The following is a 23,617-nucleotide window of genomic DNA, read 5'->3' on the forward strand; positions in this document are numbered from 1 at the left end:
CTCCCTTTCATTTTTTTTCTCGAATCTTGTCCATCATTTTAATTAATTTTTTTCAACTAACTTACAAATTAAAAAATGGAAAAAAAAAAGGAGAAAACAACTACATTCATTTACAAATAATTAGTTCACTACAAAATGATTAAATTAAACAACGATGTATATTACAATTTTTTTTTCTATGTATTCAAAATTCAAAATAGAAAGAACATAAATTACATTTTTTCTCTATCCCCACTCATAATGAAAATAATACAAATTAAATTATAAAAATATGAACATGCAAGTACATGCAAGTTCATTTCAACTTTTAATTCTTGATATTCTAATTAATAATAGGAGATTTAAAAAGAAATAAAAAGAGGAAATGAATAAGATAATTGGATAATTGTTAGACAGTTTTATATTTATAAAACATAATAATTTTTTTTAGATCGATCAAACGGGACAATTATGGACTTTAATTAGATCCCCAATTATGAATTGTGTTATAGTAAATTCGGAGTTTATTCAAAATATACAATAGAAAAATATTATAAAAATAATATTTTAAAAAAAATATTATTATCAAGTGAATCGAGTCAAAATATGAATTATCTGTAATTTTTATTATTTATTCGCGAAAGTTTTAAATTTGGACCAATCATATTTAGGCAACATAATAGATAAAAATTTAATAATTTTACTTAGGAAAATTATTAAAAATAAGGGCAAATATGAACCAATGATTTATATTGAGGGTATTTTTGAGTCAAAAGTTTAACGATAGGAGCATTTAAGAGAGGAAAGGTAGATGGAGGATAGTTTTATACCAATTCAAATAGTTGAGGACATTTTATACTCTTCTCCTTAATTAAATTCTAATACTAATATTAAATACTGAATGAAAAAAAATTAAAAATAAAAGAATTACTACATCAAAGTCGCGAATTAGTTGTATTAATTAGTATATAGATGTTAAAAATATATTTTGAGAAGTACACATAAAGATTATTAAGAATTTTACAAAGTACTACCATGATTTTATTCTTATTCCACGTGTTTTTTTTTAGTTATATATAAAGAACAAGATGCATCACTTTAAATAACGATCTAGTTTTGTATAGTAAAAGTAGATTGGTCTTTTTGGAGTACTCACTTGCATAGATGATTATGTGATTAATTGGGTTAGTTGATTGTAATTAATTAACAAGTGTTTAAGTGTTAGCAATTATTTTTAGGGCAAAAGACAGAAAACACATACTTTTAAGTCAAAATTACCATTTATCCCTAATAAGTTTATAATGACAAAAATCCCTCAAATGATACAATAATATAAAAAAAATCCCCCAAATGATACAATAATGTAAGCTCTGATACAATAATGTAAGCGCGATATACATTAATTCTTAAGTAAGATACAATACATTTTATACATAATACACTAATTTGATGTACATTTTATACATGATACATTAATTTAATGCGCGAGATACATTAATTTGATGCGCCGATACATTAATTTGATGTGTGAAAAATAAGAAATTTTGAGAATTTGTAAAATTAATAGGGAATAATAGTAATAAGAGAACTTAAAGGTGAGATTTCTGTCATTTATCCAAAAAAATGCTTAAGCCAATTTAATCGACTTATAAATTCCACGTATCATCAATTATATCATAATCATATCTCAATAATTTAATTGTACAAGAAACTAAATGGATCAAAAGAGTATGAAGAAGAAAATGGACGTTGCTTCAATAAGTGGAAATAGTATTTGATGCTTAAAGTGTTGACATTTGCCTACACGTTTATAAACTACTATATATATTCAACTTTAAAATATTGTAATTAGTCACTATCAGCTCATACATCAATCCACAAGTAATAAAAAAATTTCTCAATCAATAGTTTTATTAATAATAATTTATCTGTTAATATATGATGAAGAACGTTCTACACACATATTAATTATTATTTTTAAGTTCATTTAAATATGGACTAAACTTACATCTTACTACTCACGTAAGTTTAAATTATCAATCTAATCACGAGATAATTCATTCGTCTAAATAGTTGTGAAAAATTAAAATAGTTATTTAAATTATTAATAACATATTCAGTATATGATAGTTGAATATGAAAAGAACAAAACATGAGAAGACCTTGGTGCCTTTGCCTTTGGTGTATAGTTTAACAACCAAAGAATACCATTGATTTTTCTTGTTGAAGATTCTTACAGGAGTTTAAAGTACACTTTTTCCATTTTGAATCTTTCATTAAGTAATTATTAGGTTGTATGTTTACTATTTAATTAGATGGAGTTTTTTTAAACATATAAAAGTTTTCATCGAAATATAAAACTATAGTGGAATTAAATTACGGAACATACTAATTTGAGGCCATTCCTCAAATAGTATACCTTTTAATTTATATATACATTAAAACCAAACAAAAAAAAATATTATTTTGGTAGCTCTTTAATTTCCATTTTTTTTCTTCACTTCACCTTTGAGCAATCAACATTTGGGCTAATCTCGAAAGGAATGGTTGCTCCACATTGTCCAGGGATACTAGCAGCGCGACTAAGTTCATCGTCCGTGGCATGCGATGCAAGACTCTTTATACACGAGCACGCGCTCTGACGGTCTGCAGTAGTAATAGCAGAAGCAATAACAGATTCAAGTCCATTGCAACAATCTGTCGGGACTATCCCACCAAACACGACATAGTTAAGACATGGCTTAACACCATCGTACACGGTGTCACACGTGATCACCGCCTTAGCCGGCGGTGGTGCCACCACCATGTAAATGATCAGGATGAATGAAAGAAGCATTAATCTAGGGCTAGTGGCCATTATAGCATTTGTAGTTTAATTTGAGTGATGTGTGAAATAACTATGTATGTGGAGTACTATTATTTATATTATATTCTTCGGATTAGCCTCACTTAGGAGTTTATAGTATACAAATTAATGATGATTACAATGATAATATAAAAGTAGGGGAAATTTCATATATTATTTTCATTTATGTAAATTTCTTCGAAGTAAAATATTTGATATATAATTGAATATGATGTAGGACAATTGACTCTAGTTTACATCGGGTACTTTTTTTTATTTGGTAATTTTTCTTGTTCTAGCTAGCTATGCTATTTTTATTACTGTTATATATTTAATTGTGTTAGGAGATAATACTATATTAATACATTAAAGAATATTGATTGCCTAGACTAAGATCTAGATTTCACTATCTAAATTTGATTATATTTCATTTGATTTAGGATCACCTAGATCTTTTCACTTATATTTAGGAGTCTTGTGTTTGCTTTTGTTGATCATATTAGTTCATTACACAGTAATTGGCTACGGAAAATATCATCACCATCTTATGATAGCTAGTGTTCGATCTTATAGCTACCGCTTCTTAAGTGGTATGATGTAGACAAACTCAATTTAGCTTTGAATATTAGTCAAATTGACTCTCGTAAAGTGAAACGTGACAACTATTTTAAAATATAAAAAGTAATAGAATAATGCGATTTGTTACGGATAAAGTTTGGTTATTGTAATGTAACAAAAAGATTTTATCAATCACAATAAAAGTACTAGGCTTATTAGGCATATACTTTTACATACCTTTGAAACTGTAACCTCTTAATAACAACTTTATTTTCAACAAACCATGCTATTACATAGAGAAATTAATACATACCCAAATTTTATTGTTTGACTTGGGCATCGATTGCTAGCTGGATTTTTCTTGTTTTGCTGTTAGCTCTCAATAATCCATGTTTTTATCATGATTTAACGTTAACATATTATAAGTCTTATGATTCTTGAGAAAATATGTTCAACAAATCGTAAAATTTGAAGTGTTGGTTCTACTTTTTCTCTACTAGGTAAATAAGAGCTCTATAGGTCACTAGCTAAGTCGTCAATCCATCCATCAATTGGTGTTTCTTTATTAAATTCACTATTAGTTTTATTATCATTTAAGATCGAATATATGAATTTTTAGTAGTAAATAACAAGGCGAATAAGGACATTATACAAGGCTCGAGTGTGTCCCAATTGATCAAGACAACCCATAAGTTACGGTGAGCTAAACTACATTGTTTACTGCTCACGTTTTTTATAAAAATTTTTATCATGATGTCTGGATCAACTTGTGTGCATCTCGACTAATTTTACAGTATATTTGCCACTTCCACAACAAACAACTACATCTAAATCTCATAATTTTCAACCTATTACTTCACTGACGCTAAGTTATATTACCGATTCACATCTCTCTTTTTTTAAAAAAAGAACAAAAAATATACATTAAAATCAGTAATGATACAATGTGTCCCATTAAGGGAAAAAGCACAAATACTGTTGGTTTACTGGACTTCTCCGTTTATGAAGGAATAGTTTACGCAGATAAATATATTGGGCCAGGTTTGCGTCTGGGCTGGCCCATTTCCTAGCCCAGATCACGATGGGTTTCTGTAAATTTCCAAACAAAAACCCTAATCCTTCATTCGCCATCGCTACAGACGGACAAAGAGCAGCTTGAGAGGGAGAGGGAGAGAGAGAGAGAACGGCACTGAAAATGGTGACCTTCAAAGTAAGGTGTTAGACATGCTTTTCTTTTCCCATTTCTTATGGTTCAATGGCTAATATTAGCGTTGTTTCTTCTGTTTGCAGTTTCATCAGTACCAGGTGGTGGGTAGAGCTCTCCCATCAGAGACCGATGAACACCCAAAGATCTACCGCATGAAGCTTTGGGCTACCAATGAGGTCCGGGCGAAATCCAAGTTCTGGTGAGTATCGGTCCAATCCACTATTCATTTTTGGCGATGATCGCATTCTTAGTATTAATGTATAATCGCCGAAGTAGCTAGTGCATACGAACTTATTACGGTTATGTATAGTTTTAAAAAAAATTCAATTATATGTTTAGTTAAAGCTTAATGTTTGGGTACCAGAATCATATTATTAGGTAGTTTAATGTGTATTGAGAAGTGATTATACTGAATGGATGTTCGTTGATTTACTGGAAAAAAGGTACTTTTTGAGGAAGCTGAAGAAGGTTAAGAAGAGCAACGGGCAGATGCTTGCTATTAATGAGGTATGGTGTGTATATTTACACTTCTATGTGTGTCTCTTTCATGGATGGATGAATATGATTTTCAACGTATAAATATATGTCTATTTATATATATTTGGGTTTTCATGTCAAAGCTATGACATTGAAGTATAATTAGCAATCAACTATGTCTCAACACTGGATTAGTTGGATTTATGAGAGAATCGATCATGTTAGTATTAGTTTGACACTAGTTTATTTGGGCTGGTGCTTTGAAAAGCTTACATTGGCAAGCTGTTGTTTTCTCAGTTCATCAAATTGATTTTGTGTTTCGCCAAGCATCTATTGCCTTCTTTTCTTCATTCTTTTTGCATTTTTTTTAGTCAGTTAATTAGGAAAGCAAGAACTATCTTGTTGGATTTCTGTACCTGATGTCCTAGAGGTGAACTCTAGACTGTCGACCTGCCAAGTAGAGTGTAGAGGAAATTTTTGTTAAGACCCTGTGAAAACAGTTCTCTTTGTACGACATGATATTACAGGTAAAAAAAACATGTTTGGAAACCTTGTGTTGCTAATGTCACTTACTATTTTTTCTATGTTGATTACATATTAGTCAATTTGAGGGGGTGGCTGGGTTTCCTTCCGCTTGCCAGTTTTTCTATAACAACAGTGTCCAAGCCAGCCTTCCTGGCTTATTCATGTTTCAAACTATTTTATTAGGAGCCACCTTAAATGATTCCTGCTATTACAAGTTGCAACAACTCTTATTGTTGAACTGCTCTGCCTAGTTTCCCTTTGGAAGTTTTTAGTTTTACCGGAATGTACTAGTTTGGAAAAATGTGTTTTTTATTGATAAGTCGGTGGGAGATTGGAGAGTGAGGGGCAAGTTGACCAAACACCCTGTTGAGGGATTTTTTGAGCTTCACTTTAAAAGTGGCATAAGACTTTTTTGTATGATTGAGTGAAATATTATGTTTTTCTCTGTAGATCTTTGAGAAGTATCCTACTAAGATCAAGAACTACGGCATTTGGTTGCGTTATCAGAGCCGCACTGGGTACCACAACATGTACAAGGAGTACCGTGATACCACATTGAATGGAGCTGTGGAACAGATGTACACAGAGATGGCTTCACGTCACAGGGTCCGCCATCACTGCATCCAGATCATTAAGACAGCCACTATTCCAGCTAAACTGTGCAAGAGGGAGAGCACCAAGCAGTTCCATGACTCCAAAATCAAGTTCCCCTTGGTGTTCAAGAAAGTCAGACCACCATCTAGGAAACTCAAGACTACTTACAAGGCTACAAAACCCAACTTGTTCATGTAACATGTTAGGTCATAAGTTTATTGAAAAGCAACTTAGAATTCATGCTAATTTTGTTGCACTAGTTTGCCAGTTTGGCATTAATGGAAACATTTATGTCCTTTTTTCCTTGCAACTCTAGGTATCAGACATTTAAAAGTTTCTCCTTTCTGAGTTCTTAATTTGTTTGCTTCAACAGTTCCAGTTCCAAGTTTTATGTGTTCTCTCATGGTTGGTTTGTTAATTTGTTGGAATTTTGTTATTGTTTTGTGATTGCTACTATTGCTACTACTATAATACAATTGGTGTCAACTTGATGCTTAGAGTTGGGTTGCATGGTACCACTATTCTGATAAACAGATGGTATTGGGCAAAGAAGCCAATGTGACCGTTTTCTCAGATAAACGGAGAATGTATGGTGAAATTGTCAATTTTCAGCTTTAGTGATATACTTGGCTGCACTTTGGTTGCCTCTGGCCCCCTTGTGCTTGTTTTAGTTTCATCTTTTGGTATTGATATTCATGTAGAGTGCCATGGAACAATTCACTGCGGAACTACAGTGAAGAATGGGGGTTCGGGTAAATCCACTAGCTTTTGTATAGACTTTGTATTTGTACTAAAAATTCCAGAATAAATATATAAACTGGAGAATGCCCCAGTTGTGTGGATGCTGGTTTGCGTCCCTTACAAATAGGTTTGAAACCTAAAACTAATGATAGTGCTTGCAGCCTCTGCATAGGGAACAATGATTTAGCGAAAGTTGTGTTGATATAGTGTGGAGAACACAGAAATACCATTGTGGGAGTTGTACCATATTTATGAAATTTTAGGAGAGAAATCTCGGAAGCTAGAGTGTGTGTAACATTAGACAAGATGGTGTGTACGCAATATTAGATATTGGTATTTCCTCTGCTAATTCAAAATAAAAATAATACAAACAAAAACACATGTTAAATGAGGGAAATATATAAGATCCATCACACCAATACTATTTTATTGGCTAAGTTATTTATTTTTAAACATAACCAATTCTCACGATTTTCTTTTTTGTATTTTTATTTACATTTTACCATTTTTACTCTTATCAACCAAGGTAGTACTATCTTTTAGGAAAATAAAACATACTTGTGTTACAAGTAGTCCACTAGGTTAATGAAATGGATTTGTAAGAGCATATTCTAAAAAGAAGTATAATAGTAGTAGGTAAGCTAAGTTTGTTTCTGATACTAAAAGATATTCTCACCATTGACTATTTACCTAATTGTTTTCTGGCTTTCCGCAAACAAGAAAAAAGAAAAATATACAAAGCAATTATGTCGCCGGTGCCGGAGGAAACAACGGCGATAGATTACGTGATGGAGGCAGCTTCTGGTGCACACTTTTCCGGTCTCCGAGTTGATGGTCTTCTCACTTCTTCTTCATCTTCTCCCCGTGCTACTCCTACCCCCACTCATTTCTCAACCCCTACCCCTCTTGATTCCACTGCTCCTAAACAGCCTTTCGTCATCGGTAATTTCTCCAATTTTCTGTTACTTCTCCAACTTGTTTGAGCGAATCAAATACGTATTTATTTTTGACTAAATTGTGGTTGCCTTTCAGTATCTGTTTTGCTTTATTTGTACTCTACTTCGTTTCGAAATTTCGATCGGTTGATTGACTGATTTGATTGCAATGTGGCAATTAGTTTAAGAATTCCGTGTACAATTTACCTACTTATAATGGCCCAGAATAAAGGAGAATAGATATTCAAGTATTAAACCCCTTCCTCCAAATATATATCTATATTGCACTCTTTAGGGTTTAGCTGTTGTTTTTATTTTTTGGATTTGTTCATGGAGATTCTACCATAATAATTTTGGCCTTATATTTGTTCTATTATTTTATGAACAGGGGTTTCTGGAGGAACAGCGTCGGGTAAGACCACTGTGTGTGACATGATCATCCAACAACTTCATGATCATCGTGTCGTGCTGATTAATCAGGTATGTCTCAGGTCAAAGCCACACAAAATATATCTGTGACTTGATTTACCAAGTTATAATAAATATAAATAAATAAAAGAGAAGAAAAAGAGAATGCATTCCTCCTAATTGGATTGCATTATGCCATTAATGTTGGTATGCTTGAGTATCATACTAGATTTTCCAATGGCTACAAGATAATGGGTATGGGTACCATTGTGTAGTTAGTTTATTTAGCTGGCACTTTTTTGACAATGTGAACAGTGTGGATAAGCTTTTGGATTTTGTAGCTCCCTATCTCTAGTACAGTAGAGTAGTAGGGTTCCCTATTCAGTGTTTCACAAGTTTTTGCAAGCTAGCTCCATATTTTTCTGTTTGGAGCAGCTTTCTTGCACACTGTGCTTTCGTAACATCGCATCTTCTTGATGCTTTCTAATATCATTTAATTACATTATCAAAAATAAAATAAAATAATGGGTTTGGGTACCACATTAGAATGCATGTTGATCATCTTCATCTGGGAGATATGTGGAGAAGTTCGAAACATTTAATATTAATAACATAAGTTTGATGATAATGCAGGACTCATTCTACCGCGGTTTGACGCTCGAAGAAATGAAACATGTCCATGAATATAATTTTGATCACCCAGGTATTGCATAGATGTAACTTTTTAACTGGTGAAGATCTGGAAATAAGGGCTCCTGTTCTTTTCATGACTTGATTTAGTTTTCAGCTAAGAAACCTCTGGCGCTATTATGTGCAGGAGCATGAGTTCTAACTCCCAAATAATATATGATTTACTTTCAGATGCCTTTGACACTGAGCAGCTCTTAGAGTGCGTTGAAAAGTTAAAATCTGGGATGTCGGTCCAAGTCCCAATTTATGACTTTAAAACCCATCAAAGATGTTCAGATAGCTTCCGCCAGGTATGTATTTGTACAATATTACTGTAGCATTTTTCTGTCTCCCTCCTTTTCTCTTTTTGCATGAGAACATTTCACACTATGCTCCTCATTTAAGGTCATTGGACAGCATTAGTTGTTTTAAGTTTGAGTTTGTCGACTAACATGTTTTGGATTTGCTGATTTTACTTGAATCTCGGTGCTTATTGCTACAAAGGATCAGTTAAGACCTTTAAGCTTATTGCCTTATCGATCACATCCTTTATAACAGTAACTAGATTTCCCCAGTCCATTTGTATCAACTTATGTCTGGACTGCCACACAGTTCTTCCATTTTATATGACTCGCCCATCAGTTTTGTTTTTCACGGGTCTATAAGATATTGTGCTTCTGTTTCTCTTAAGAAGAGCAATAATGCGTACAGCTTGCTTGTTAAGTTTCTTTTGTATTTATTCTTTTCTTTAGCAACTTAAGAAATCTCTAGCATGTAAATTCTGTCAGGTAAATGCATCTGATGTTATCATCTTGGAGGGTATTCTTGTCTTTCACGATGCACGTGTTCGCAATCTGATGAGCATGAAGATCTTTGTTGATACAGGTTCCGCTTCTTTAATTAATTTTGGCGCTCTGTTACATGATACCATGCATGTGCATCTCCTTCCCAGCTTATCATTCGTCATCCATGTTTCTGTTGCCATCAGAGTTCTTTTACTTTTTATGCGCGTTCCATCAAGCTTATAAGCTTCATTTGCTTCTAGTTCCAAAAAAGGATTTTAAGTTTTATGCTATAATGGACAGTGAGATCCAATATGACAGGTTTATTTTTTTAACTTATCATTCACTTCTGTAACTCCCCACAAAAATATTCTAGATGTGACTGATTTCTAGATTTTAGAAAAGAAGAAGAGTTGACCAAGTTATTGTCTGAACAGTTAACTTCATCATTTTCAAGCATTGATTGCTGAAATAATCATCGATAATAGGTTTGACTTTTGGTAGCACCTTATCATGGTTAGATGAAAGTCAGAATCTCCAGGTTGTGATCTAGCATGGTTCCATAATCATTCTGTTTCACCCCGACTAAAATGATTTCATCAATGTCTAATCTACAGTCCTATGTAAGGAACAAAATCTTTCACTAGGTAATTAGAAGCAATCATTTGCCAAGCAAGTTGTTGGAAGCATTACTTCTGCACATCTCCCCTGACATATACACAGTAAAGTACAATTAAACTCCATTATTTATCCAACCTAAGGCAAATATTTATATCTAGTTTCTGTTTCAACTTTAGCTAAAATCGGACATATTAGATCACTTCTTATATGATATTCAATTCATGTCAAACCATAAACACACAAAAAGTAGTAATAAATAAGTAAAAGGTATATTTTGAATCTACATGTTACCAAAGTTGTTTTAGTTATTTAAGGGGAGCTAGTAATAATTTGCTTTAAGGCCCTTTAGTGTAAAGTAGACTACCAAGATCGTGTTAAACTTTTCCTTCTGGAGTCGCTTTAGCTTAGAAGTTCTTACTGTTCTAGAAGGGAGTGTTTTCATTTGAAGAGTTGCAAGCACTTTAGCCTTTTTGAGTATTCTTTAGTTTTACCCCATTGAAACTATCTTGATGCTTTTCTCTTATTGGAAATTCTGACCTTATATTGCCAGATATCACTTTTCTTAGTCATGATTGCGCTTTACGGGTTAAATTGCTTTATGCTAGATGCTGACGTGAGACTTGCTCGTAGAATAAGACGTGACACAGTGGAGAGAGGTAGAGACATAAACTCGGTACTTGAACAGGCAAGCTTTCCTTTCTTGAAATATTTCATACTTGGTCCTTAAAGTAATCTAGGTTATTTTCTCTCTTAACTAAGCCATAGTTTTTCACCCGTGCGTTAGAAGTTATTTAAATTTGGAAGGGGAAAAGCTAACTGTTATCCTTGTTTTTGAGTTCAAAATTCAAATACTATCTTTATTTTTTGGGTAATATCTTATGAATGGGTATTTGTTAAGAATTTCAGATCCCCTTAACATGAGATTATTTCTCTTTTTTTCAGCTATTTGGTCGTTATTCAAGATTGACGTGTTCTTAAAAGTTTGAACTCGTGTATATTAATCATGTTTATATGGCTTTAAGGTACAGTGTAAGATAAATGACTCGGAAAATCTTAAATTTTTTCTCTCAATCATGCAGTATGCAAAGTTTGTCAAGCCTGCTTTTGATGATTTTGTCCTTCCTTCAAAGAAGTATGCTGATGTTATCATACCTAGAGGAGGTGATAACCATGTTGCTATTGATTTGATTGTCCAACATATTCGCACAAAGCTTGGTCAGCATGATCTTTGCAAGATATATCCGAATGTGTATGTTATTCAGTCAACTTTCCAGGTATGCTCATCACTCTTTATTATGCTAGTGAACTAGCAATGCTTTCCATTTGTTAGCTAATAAGGAGATCATTTGGTAGAGGCACCTAAATATGCATCAAAAACGTCATCTTAGCTTTAGGTTACCAGAATTAGCCAACTCTAGAACAAAACGGGTTGGTGAAAAGCAGCATAATGTCCTCAGCTTCAAGTGCATTAGTTTCCGAAGGTTAGCATAATTTACTTCTGGGCTTAATCAAAGTCAAGTGGATGTGTATGGTTAAGAAGTCAACAGAGAAGATTATTCATGTATCTCGAATGAAAAGATGAAGAATTTGCCTAACAATTAGGTTTATTAATTGGTGAATTTGGTGACTTCTGTATGTTTATCTACTAGTAATAGAAAAATTGCCTTCTCTTTGTCTCTATTGCAGATTAGGGGTATGCATACATTAATTCGAGATAAGGAGATTTCAAAGCATGACTTTGTTTTTTATTCTGATCGTCTTATTCGTCTGGTAAGTCACAGTTTTTAAGCACTTTGGACTTCACATGATTTACAAGGCTTAATTTCTAGAGTGAGGACTTAGAAGGGATCTAGATTAACTTTTTTTCAGGTTGTGGAGCATGGTCTTGGCCATTTGCCCTTCACTGAGAAGCAAATAGTCACTCCAACAGGTATGTTCATAAGACATTCTATATGATCTGAAGGTCAATTACCCTTTCTCTTTTTCAGTTTATCTATCATTACGTTGCGTGCAGAATTGTAACTTTCTTTGAGTAGACAAGACTGATCCTGATTGTTACTTCTTAGAACGGATCAAGAATGATCCTGTCTATTACTTACTTTTGAATATACTAGGAATTAATAATTTGGTTATAAGTTGTGGGGTTTATGAAGTGAGAGCACAAATCCTATACAGGTTTGCTAGAGGCATTTGACTACCTTGTATCATGATTAGATGTAGATTTTTTATCATTCAAGAAGCCCTATTCTGCTTAAACAAGTGTTACTCCCTCTGTCCCAATTTATATGACACCCTTTGAGGAGACTTCTGAAACTTGTGGTTTACAACAAGCATCAACTTTGTGTGGTTTTAAATCATCTTATTAAGGGGTTCTTTTGGTATTAGGATTAGAGATAACAATTCTGGGATAAAATGCAAGATCATTTTATCCTGCATATGGTTAGGGCTATTAGTTAGTCCCAAGATTATTTTTTATACTATTTGTACTATAATGATGGGATAAGTTATCCATAATAATATATATGGGATACTAATTCCATCCTCCATACCAAACAACGACCCCAAGGGTAAAATGAGAATTTTAAAATTAAATTATTCCTAACTATAATTGTGACAAACTAAAAAGGGAAGTGCCCCACAAAATAGGGACAAATGGAGTCTCTTATGGAAGAATTAAAAATGTTTCGATCCATTTCCGTCAAAAGAAATGCTTGACCAGATGTTTCCTCACGAGTACTTTTCCATTTGTAGGAAACATCTATTCATCAAATCTTGTAACCATCTGGAGGATAAATGAGTTCTTCTCTCAGGGTCATCTTTGCTTGTCCACTCGTCCCTTAAAAATACCAATCAATCAACTAAGCTTTTATCCCAAACTAGTTGGGGATTATCTCTGTGTTCATTAGAAATGTTTAGTTTTTTTATGTTTGTAACAACTAGTACAACATCTACACCTCATTTCCAAGTAAGTTGGGTCGGTTATATGGCCTTCTGTCATATTATTCTCTGTGTGCTACTTGAATCTTCTATCGAATGCGCTCTTTGATCAGTTTGATGTTCATAACCTACTTATCATTTCTCTCTCTTCCTTACTTTCTGAATGTTGTGTTGACAAAAACTTCTTGTTATAGCCATTTATTAGTGATTGTGCTACTTCTCAATTTTCTGTTGCATATGTCTACTGTATATGAAACCAAACTCATATTTTTGCTTGATTCGGTTACAGGGTCAGTATACACTGGTGTTGATTTTTGCAAAAAGTTGTGTGGGGTATCCATTATTCGAAGGTGAGATTAGATCAGTCATTAACAAGGTTTCTTCACCCTGGGATATATCCTGGTTAATGATAAAGAAGGAATTGAAATTGCACTGAGCTAGATATCTCTTCATTTTTAAAAATTCAGTGGATCTCTTCACGTGTTAGCGCAAGTATGACCAATTACTGATTTGTTGGGTTTCTGTCCACCAGTGAGAAAAATTAATTCTTCCTCTGTCTAGTCTCTACTCTAGACTTGTGCCAAGCAAAGTGATACTTTTTTTTTCTCTGCTTTTCATGTGTTTTTGTTGAGTTAAGTTAAATCATTTAAGATCTGACCCTCATATAATGAGCCTTCTTCCAAGGGAATTGTACCCCTATATATATGATCCAAGTATGGGAGTTCAAATATATAACTGTATCTATCTTTTGTTTTTACTTTGCATTTTTTTAATCACTGTCAGAAAGTTGTCTCCTTGTCAGAAGAAAGACAAGGAGAATTTACCTTTAGCTTGCCATACTTCCCAAACATGTGTATATACAGATTGCTATATAAACAGTTTGTTTATAATTTAATTTTCTTTTTACTTCGCCAATCCTAAATCGGGTGAGATAATTTTCCATGCAAGGTGTCAAGGCTAGTGCAGAAATTTTATTGTTGTAAATCGGAAATGGGTCTGAAAGTAAATCATTGATACTAGAAAAGTTCACTTGTTGACAAATGTGAGAGTATATCGCCCTTTGAATAGTGATGTGTGTGTGTGTGTTTGTTAAAATTCCAGAAAGGAAATTATCATAAGTAACTTGGGAGTTTTGATAGTTGCACATAGGTAAAGATACAGGAAATTGAATTCTTTGAATTGTTCAAGACTTTGTAAAGGATATCCCCTCTTAGTTCAAGTAATGTATGACATTGGGACAGCTTCCCAAAATTTTCTTTTCCTTTTGATTCTATCTTGTCTCCTTAGATTAGCTGTTGAAAAACATATACTAGTGTATTCTCCGGGTAGGACCACTTTTCTAGTTCTTAATCAGCACTGATTTGACTACTGAGAATTTTGAATAAGGGATGTAGAAACAAACCTTACAAAAAAGGGTGTAAATCAGAGTTTCGTATCTCTGTGTTACATTTTGGATACTGGGTCATGAGGTGTAATTGATTCTATTAGGGTTTGGAAAATAAATGTGGTGGGATAGTCATGGTTTATTGGTATTTTTAGCATCCATCGAGCGGGTTGATGTTGTACATTGGGATCTCTACTATATATTCAGGACCAACTCATTTGCATAATATTTATGTTTATTTGCAGTGGTGAAAGCATGGAAAATGCACTTCGTGCTTGTTGTAAGGGTATTAAAATTGGGAAAATTCTGATCCACCGTGATGGTGACAATGGGAAACAGGTATCTGTTCAGTTCTTTTCCTTTTCTGTTTCCACGTTGACAGGACACCATGGCTAATGTGGTGAATTGCATCTGAGCAGCTTATATATGAAAAGCTTCCAAAAGACATATCAGAGCGGCATGTCCTGCTTCTGGACCCGGTACTTGCTACAGGTAATGTATTTTGGAACCCGTGACATCTAGCTTTTGGAATTTCCCATATGACGATCATTTATTTGGGAAACCAAATCTCCTACTTGTTGAAAGAGTTGTTTTCTCCTGTAGGTGATCTCAGTTTCTTATATCCATTGTTTACTTTGGGACTGGGAAATCCTTCCTCTTTTGCTTTTAGTATTGTGGAAAGATAAATTTAAGGGGAAAGAGGATGTTAGTTATGTGGATCAGGACTCCAGAGATTAAAATATATTAATAGTAACAGTGCAGTTACTTGAGTTCTTTTACCCGGTCTGGGGACGAAATGTTGTTTTCTTGACTTGCTCTTGTAGATAAAAAAATATAATTTGATCATATATGCTTTTTCCTGTGAAGGTAATTCTGCTAACCAGGCAATTGAACTGCTCATACAGAAAGGAGTTCCAGAATCCCACATTATTTTCCTAAACCTCATCTCTGTGAGTTGCTGCCTCTTTGTATGTCAGAGATATTTGCACTGCATTTCACCATGCATTGACTTGTGCTATCTTTTCCTGTAGGCACCTGAAGGAATACATTGTGTTTGCAAACGATTCCCTTCTTTAAAAATTGTCACGTCAGAGATTGATCAGAGCTTAAATGAAGAGTACCGTGTCATTCCAGGTTTGGGAGAGTTTGGTGATCGGTACTTTGGCACTGATGACTGATAACTGCACATTCTGCAAAGAGTCTCAGTATTGATGTGCTCGCTCTTAAATAGGAACTTTAGAACCCTCCAATTGGGGAGATCTGTGATCTCTTTTTTTCTGGTTTATCAACTATTTCAGCACAAGTATAGAGAACACTGATACTGGAAATTCTTAATGGATGTCGGTCGATGTAAAATCTAAACGGCCTCTTGCTATATTGAAGCACATATTGCTTAATCTGAAACATGCATCTCTCTTTAAAGTGTGAATCAGTTATTTTGAATGCTCTGTTGGTTAAGATGGCTGCAAATTTGAACTCATTTGAGCCGTGTGTTTGTGTCCTCTGCACTTTTGAAACTGCTTGCCTCTTAAATATAGTACCTTCACTTTTGCTAGACTGAACAGGCAGACGTGTTAGAGGTGCAATAGACTTGGAAGTGGATAGAAATGTTTGTGTAATGCTTGTCTTCGTATCTGCATAATCTTGGTGGTAGTGTTATTCGAGTGGATCATAGCATGTGCACCGTAGAATAATTGAGGTGCATGCTAGTTGGTAAGTATGTTGTGAATTCTTGTTGTGGTTTTATAGTTGAGAGTTTTTCGAATAATTACACAACCTATAATTTAAGTGGTACAAATAGTATCTTTCATACAATAGGAGTGAATATTATGATATTCTGTACAACAATGTGATTTTCTATTACATATCTATCATCAAAACATAAGAATGCCAAGGTATACACAATACAAACAATTTCTGCAGTAAAATATATCAAGTTGGGTCATTCGCATAACATATTCCTATTGTGGGTGGCTGTATATTTTTTTTAAAAAAAATATGTGGTTTTTAGTATTTGCTCATCAATATATTAATTAACTAATAATAATAATAATAAGAAGAAAATCTAACAAAGTGGAGTGTGGAAAAAATAGATCATACCCATAATTTATCCCTACTTTGGACCCTCATAAACTACAGAAGAATAATTCAATAATTGACGTATAAGGAACAACAAATAGTAACATGCGAAAGAAACTACAACATACTGTGATTACTAATATGAATCAAATGTTGATGACAACACACGTATGTACTAACCTTTTATCCTAATCAATGTCATCCACGCCCTTTTATTTTTTGTTATGTTTTGGGCACTTGAAATTGTGTCGTGTCTTATTTAATCATCTTCCCAATACTTTTTCAGTCTATCTCTACTTCTCCTGAAAAATACTTTTTCAGTCAATCTCTATCTCTCCTGAAATCATTTATGACCAACCTCTCACACCTCCAAAGTCCACACTAACATTTCCTCTTCACATGTCTGAATCATCTCAACTTAGCTTACTACATCTAGTCCTCCATTAAAGCCCTTCCATGTTGTCATAGATATCCTCATTTCTAATAATATCTCTCGTAATATATCCACACATCCATCGTAACATCTTTCATTTCACAACTTTCATCTTTTGAACGTGAGTGTTCTTGAGTAACTAACGCTCCATATATTCCATCCAACAAAATTAGTTTAACCGTCACTCCATAAACAAATTAGAGGCCCAAAAATAAAACCTATTGACACTAAAACAACAAACAACTATTGATGAAACATAAACTTATATTTTTATATCATAATACTTCACCAATCATATCGTAAAAGATATTATAATCATGCCCCTAATACTAGAATAACAAAAATAATTTTTTTTGTTAAAAAAAAAAAAGAATTTTTGTGCCCTATTCCAAAAAAAAAAAAAGAAAAAAAAAAGAGTTAGGTTGTATAGCCCATAGAAAAATGATGTCTCCATTGTTCCATTTGTCAAAAGGTAGCAGCCAATTTCAATTTGACTACACTCTTTCTTCACCTAATTCCTTTCATCTTCTTCTTCTTCTTCCTGTTTCTACGTGCTTCTAACTCCTATATCACAGATCAAAAATCCAGCGGCAGGGTGCAGAAGAATGGGTGTTGGACGTGAAGTAGCTATTTCATTGGATGGAGTTAGGGACAAGAACATGATGCAACTCAAAAAAATCAACACCGCTATTTTCCCAGTACGCTACAACGATAAGTATTACACTGATGCCATTGCCTCTGGTGATTTCACCAGGCTAGGTTCGTGTTCTCTTTTGAGTTTTTGTGATGGGTTCTTCGTTTTGCATTAAAGTAGGTATACAAAAGATTTTTTTTATGCAGAAGGTGCCAATAAAGGTTATGTCTGTAGTGATTCATTCCTATGAAACAAGGATCTGATTCGAATTGTGGGGGTCAAGCTTGTTAATGGTCATTATGAATTTGGACATTTACATAGTGGGAGGAAATATATAAAAAGTACATTTAGTTTTTAATGTTGTTAATAGCAATTACAGGAATATGCTGATAAAAGAAAATGGATTATAGCCACGAGACAAGAAAAACTATAGGTAGATTTGAAACTTATAAGAGGGAACTACAATTCTTACGGTATTACACATTGCTACAACCCATGAGTCATAACGAGGATACGGCAACAATAGCGCCTCAATCCCACATTAGCTGGGTTTAGCTATATGAATCCTCTATATCCATTTTCTGCATTAATTTGTTTGTTTAGTAGCTCATAACAAGAATGACTCCGGAAAATTGAGGCTTTTTTCCGAGAAAGTGGTTTCTTGGATAGCTAAGTTTAAGTAGTCACATGACTCCAAAATGGAGAAGGGAGTTAGTTCAAACTCCAAAGGGGGTTCCATACCTGTATGTGGTAGTTTTACACTCTGGTATATTTGGATAAATACATTACTCTCTGAAAAGGAAATGAACCTCTTAATTGTAGTGTTGTCCTTTAGGGCCTCTTCTTTTGCTCAATTTATTTGGCTGTTATAGTTTGTAGTTGGTACTCTGGACTTTCCTTTCCCTTATTTGCTGATGGATTGTCTTAGGCTGAAATCTGCTGTAATTGTTTTCTGTCTGTATCACCCAACTGTTAACAGTCTGAATAAATCTGTATTTTCATTGAAGACGTATACGACTTCAACGTTGTATCTATATTTCTTAGAAACACAATCATCTCAATTCCCCAGCCCATTACTAATGATGCAGTGCACAACCCCTTTTTTTGATGTTTACACAGTAAATATAACAATGATAACAACCTTATATGTTACTAAAACTAAAGATGTTAAATTGACCTACCTCAGTATAGCCTATATCAAAATTAATTTGAATACTGGAATGTATAATGTGAAAGCGCCTGCTTGCATAGGTATGGAACTAAGGATTTCTTACTTCAATTCTGAGTTGTTGGGGATGCCTCTTCTCAGAGGACCTTCTTATTTACTTGAAAGTTAAATGTAGATAGGAGATCTAGTGCTTTATCTCCTACTTCGACAGAATCAGAATTATCCTCTCCATTAAAGGATCAAGGAAAGTTAGCAAGTTTACATATGCATCTCTAAGGGTTGTACTCCATACTATCTCTGTTGTATCTCCACATCTCTAAGCATTACATGGTTACTCTAGAATTTCTACAGGCCATAGTTGTTACCCAGTAGTATCACATCCACAACTCTATCTTCAGTGTCCTACTATTAATATGACTATTTTGATTCTCACAAAACATTTCAAATGAATTTGTTTTCATTGTTTAGGAAATCAAGCCATTTGAACATCCTTTAGTTACTTTGATATACCAGAGTAAATTTTAGCTTTTCGTAGATTATTTGTTTTTATATTTTTTGAAATAGCGCCCTTCATGTTTTCATACCATATATATATATATATATAATCATTTAAGATTGATTGTGTCAAAAGGCCTGAGCATCTAATCTGTAAGCTAAAGGCAACATGTACTTAGGTCATGACATTCACAACCCTTTTGGAGTCCATTACGCTCATGCCGGACAACTAGCATTTGAAATCCAACCCTTTAGAAGCCTTTCAACTATTCATGTGTGAAAAGAATCTGAGCATCTAATCCAAGAAGTTAAGGCAACAGATGGAGCAGCTCATGACATTTATAAACTCTTTTGGAAATTCTTACAATACTCATGTGGGACAACTATATGGCTCAATATGTCTCGCAGATCTAACCAGATTTTGGTTTTAATCTAATGATAAAAAATTGAATATCTGACGCCTCCTTATCAAAATAAATAAATAAATTGAATATCTGACCCAAATTATTAAAAGAGAAATGCTTGGTTCATCACAGACAGAAGTGGAAAAGGAACACATTTCTTCTGTCTCTGGGTGTCTATAAGAAAAATTCATAGAACGTATATTCTGCATAAATGTCCTGCATTCACCATGCATCTCTTTGGCTTTTATATGATGTATAAAAAGGTGGAAAACCATTTGAATGGCCTCTGCTTGAAGAAATACACCTCCATCACTACTCAGGTGCCTTCTTTATTTTTGCAACAACTATTGAGTGAACGGTTGAAGTTTAATCATATTTCCAATGAAAGTGGGGAAAGTAGGAATTATTTCGAAGAATTTAGAACCTTTTATTTTGTTTAGGTGTGCAAACTCTTCACTTCTGGTGCCGCACCCGTGTCGACACGACATGGGTGTGGGATCCATACCGGATATGGTCAGTAGATTTAAGGTACTTTGACCACAATTGATCAAGAACTTCGAGACATTTAGAATGATTTCTGAAATCAAATTAAATGCTTGGTGAAATTATAATCTGAATATCTTTTTTAATCATTAAAGGATATTTTTATTAAAAAAGTCCGCAACCGCAAGGTGCTTTAAAGAACTTACCGTCTTACCGTGTTTAACTTTTGTGCCTGCAGCATATTACAGTGATATCTGTGTAGGTTCAATTGCATGTCGCATTGAGAAGAAGGAAAGTGGGGCTGTTCGTGTTTACATAATGACTCTGGGTGTTTTGGCTCCATATCGTGGGTTAGGGACTGGTAAGTGCTCTCTCTTATCCAGCTCTCCTTGTTCAAAGTTAATATAAATTTCCATGGTTCTTTTCCACTTTGACTGCTCAAATTTTATTATTATGGCACGAACCTTCAACTTTGCTGTTTCCGCTTAATCGTTGAAATTAGGTATTTACACCATTTCAAAGCACAAAACAGAAACTTATGATTAGTTATTTAACTCTGACAAAATGAATAGCAAACAGTACAAGTCGATGTCATCTCTCTCGACACATCTCAATAGTATTGAGCTGGGTCACCACTTTTTTTCCGGTGCAGGTACAAAGCTGTTGAATCATGTCCTTGATCTTTGTGCCAAGCAGAATGTTACCGATATTTATTTGCATGTGCACACAATTAATGAAGAAGCCATCAATTTCTATAAGAAATTTGGATTTGAGGTTACTGATAAAATCTCAAACTATTACACAAACATTACCCCACCAGACTGTTTCGTCCTGACCAAGGTCATCACTCAAACAAAGAAACAGACGGCCTGAGCTGTTTGATTGAGTCGTCTTTGTCACGCCTTTACAACATCTTTGAGGTTCTGAGCCCTTTCTGGTTCTAGCTTTTGCTATTTATGGGCAATATGCCCCTATTGAATTGTGACTGAGTTCCCCCTCCCCTCGCCCTCGTCTTTTGGTAAATTATCTGTGATGTGCAACAGAACTACAGTTGAATGATTTCCCTGTAATCGAAATAGTACATTGCAATGCAAACATTCAAGTTAGTTAGTTAATGATTTTGTCATGAGGAATTACTTTCTAATGAATATATGTGGATTGTGCAAGCTCATAAATGAGTTATATCAATTGCAAGCAGGAAGTATGAAGGACTAAGAAAACATATTTGTTGTCTATTGTTTATAGCAATTCACCAAGACATGTACCTGGGTGAACAATCCAAATTAGTCGAGCCAGTGAATTTCGGATGCCTTAGAGCATTATTCTTGCTGTAATTGGTAACATAATATTAGTCCCTCTTCAACGTAGGTACATGTCAATCTTTGCCATGAAAATTCTAATTAAGTTTATCATCTTTTGATTACTTGTTAGCATGTTAAAAGTTGTTGATAATCAAAATTAATGTTTGATCTATCTTCTTAAATAATTAAATACTGAAGAATCTCTAGTTAATCTTTTTTTTTTTCTCCTTAAAAAATACAACTTGTCTCTGCCCATCACTAATATGCACTAAAATATCAAATTAAATAGTCGGTCAAAGAGGTTGGAAATTTCATATATTATATTCTATGGTCATCGATGAGCGTAAGGTGCGATGAAATGACAAAAAGTTTCATTATCTTTAATTAGAAGTATTAAATTTCAATTTGAGATTTTAAGGAAGAGTACTTTGATCTAGTAGGCATAAATTTAAAATAAGTTTGACCAAGAGAATTCAGAGCCAATCTAAAGGCTTCTTTTGATGTCTATTATTTATTTATTTTGTCATTTGGTACGTAAATTAAGAATAATAAGTATTAGCTAATTTCAAATTATTTATTCAATTAAAATGATTATTAAATTTTTACTTATCTTATCTCATATATTAAATGATTCTAACAATGTAAGCTTATAACTTCAAAATTACTCATTCAACCGGTTTAGTATAGTAACAATTTTAAATAAATGCAAGCCAAAATAGTAAATATCATACTCCATTTATTTTGAAATTATTATCACATTTTGCTTTTCGAAAATCATCTAACAAAGCTCTTTTATTTATTAATTTTTTCAATTTTTAATGTCTGCCACAATAAAATGAGAGTTGCAAGAAAATAGAAAAACAGCTCATTTCTCACTTCAGACCAAGAGTTAGCCACTTTCCATCCACAACTTGTTATTTTTCTTTATTTTATAACATCAATCCTCTCCTGTCTCCACATCATCATCACCTGACTCGTTTAGTTACTAAGCCTATTTTCTTCGTTTCAAAAAGGATAATTTAATTTAATTTGAATAGAGTTTAAGAAAAAAATAATTTTTTTTAATTTTATAGTTCTAAACTAAAATTATGTCAAGTATACTAAAATGTCATTTAATCTTATGGTCTTAAACATGTCACGTGAAAAGTTAAAGTTAACGTATTGCCAACAAAAGGAAATAGGTCATTCTTTTTCAAACAGACTAAAAAGAAAAGAATGTGATTCTTTTTTAAACGGAAGGAGTATTACAATATAAAATTGTGAGATGAAATTAATGTTTGGATATGTAATCTCACACTGATTCTTTTTCTTGTTCATGGAATATCATATTTTTCAAAATCCTGATTTGAGAATTTCATATCATGATTTAAAACTTTTTAAATATAAAAATTAACTCACAATTTTATATTTTGTTAAAATAACTTCATTTATATCAACTAGCCATTTATTTCATATGTAAATAAAATTTATAATCATATCATTATTTTTAAAATGTATTACTATTATCAAAATAAAATTTTGTTATTACTTCAAATCATTTCCTACTTTAATATTTATATTCATCAAATTCATTATCTTTTATCAAATTTATTTATCAACCAAATTTATTACTACTATTTTGATGTTTGATAAAAAAAATCATTTTTATTAAGTGAAAAGACTGACCATAACGATTTTATAATAATTTATTATGTGATTTTATAAATTTTTATTTATTTAGTAAAATTAATCAAATAATTGAGACTGTTTTAATAGTTTTTACAACTTATTAAATTTTTATATTATTGTAACGACCTGTTTAGTCGTTTTGAGCAGCAGATTTTATTTCTGGAAAAACTGTGTGAGTCGACGGAACCCACGACGGACCGTCATGGGAACGACGTGCCGTCGAGGGGGTCTCGTTCCAAAAGACTTAGACTTCTGAAATTTGGGTACTGAAATCGACTCTCTGAACTTGG

At 33.3% G+C, this 23,617-nt stretch overlaps 4 protein-coding genes across 4 annotated transcripts; 3 read left to right on the plus strand and 1 right to left on the minus strand.

Moving 5' to 3' along the window:
• Nucleotides 1-2,476: 2,476 nt before the first annotated feature.
• On the minus strand, nucleotides 2,477-2,836 carry LOC107022425 (non-specific lipid-transfer protein 1-like). The gene has a single exon (XM_015223038.1). It carries the CDS (start codon nucleotides 2,834-2,836, stop codon nucleotides 2,477-2,479), a length of 360 nt encoding a protein of 119 aa, XP_015078524.1.
• Nucleotides 2,837-4,454: 1,618 nt separating this feature from the next.
• LOC107023680 (60S ribosomal protein L18a) lies at nucleotides 4,455-6,627 on the plus strand. The gene is made up of 4 exons (XM_015224451.2): nucleotides 4,455-4,592; nucleotides 4,673-4,788; nucleotides 5,033-5,096; nucleotides 6,042-6,627. Exons 1-4 carry the CDS (start codon nucleotides 4,578-4,580, stop codon nucleotides 6,381-6,383), a joined length of 537 nt encoding a protein of 178 aa, XP_015079937.1. The 5' UTR covers nucleotides 4,455-4,577; the 3' UTR covers nucleotides 6,384-6,627.
• Nucleotides 6,628-7,545: 918 nt separating this feature from the next.
• LOC107023790 (uridine kinase-like protein 1, chloroplastic) lies at nucleotides 7,546-16,084 on the plus strand. The gene is made up of 14 exons (XM_015224597.2): nucleotides 7,546-7,868; nucleotides 8,250-8,341; nucleotides 8,903-8,972; nucleotides 9,131-9,249; nucleotides 9,727-9,823; nucleotides 10,947-11,026; nucleotides 11,421-11,615; nucleotides 12,028-12,111; nucleotides 12,211-12,271; nucleotides 13,568-13,628; nucleotides 14,908-15,001; nucleotides 15,082-15,154; nucleotides 15,530-15,612; nucleotides 15,694-16,084. Exons 1-14 carry the CDS (start codon nucleotides 7,673-7,675, stop codon nucleotides 15,838-15,840), a joined length of 1,452 nt encoding a protein of 483 aa, XP_015080083.1. The 5' UTR covers nucleotides 7,546-7,672; the 3' UTR covers nucleotides 15,841-16,084.
• Nucleotides 16,085-17,623: 1,539 nt separating this feature from the next.
• LOC107023839 (N-alpha-acetyltransferase 50-like) lies at nucleotides 17,624-21,524 on the plus strand. Its single transcript, XM_015224655.2, has 3 exons — nucleotides 17,624-17,933; nucleotides 20,597-20,719; nucleotides 21,011-21,524. The coding sequence occupies exons 1-3, from the start codon at nucleotides 17,780-17,782 to the stop codon at nucleotides 21,229-21,231; spliced, it is 498 nt and encodes a 165-aa protein (XP_015080141.1). The 5' UTR covers nucleotides 17,624-17,779; the 3' UTR covers nucleotides 21,232-21,524.
• Nucleotides 21,525-23,617: the final 2,093 nt, after the last annotated feature.

The sequence above is a fragment of the Solanum pennellii genome, chromosome 6 (genome assembly GCF_001406875.1).
Source record: "Solanum pennellii chromosome 6, SPENNV200".
NCBI classification, from domain to species: domain Eukaryota; kingdom Viridiplantae; phylum Streptophyta; class Magnoliopsida; order Solanales; family Solanaceae; genus Solanum; species Solanum pennellii.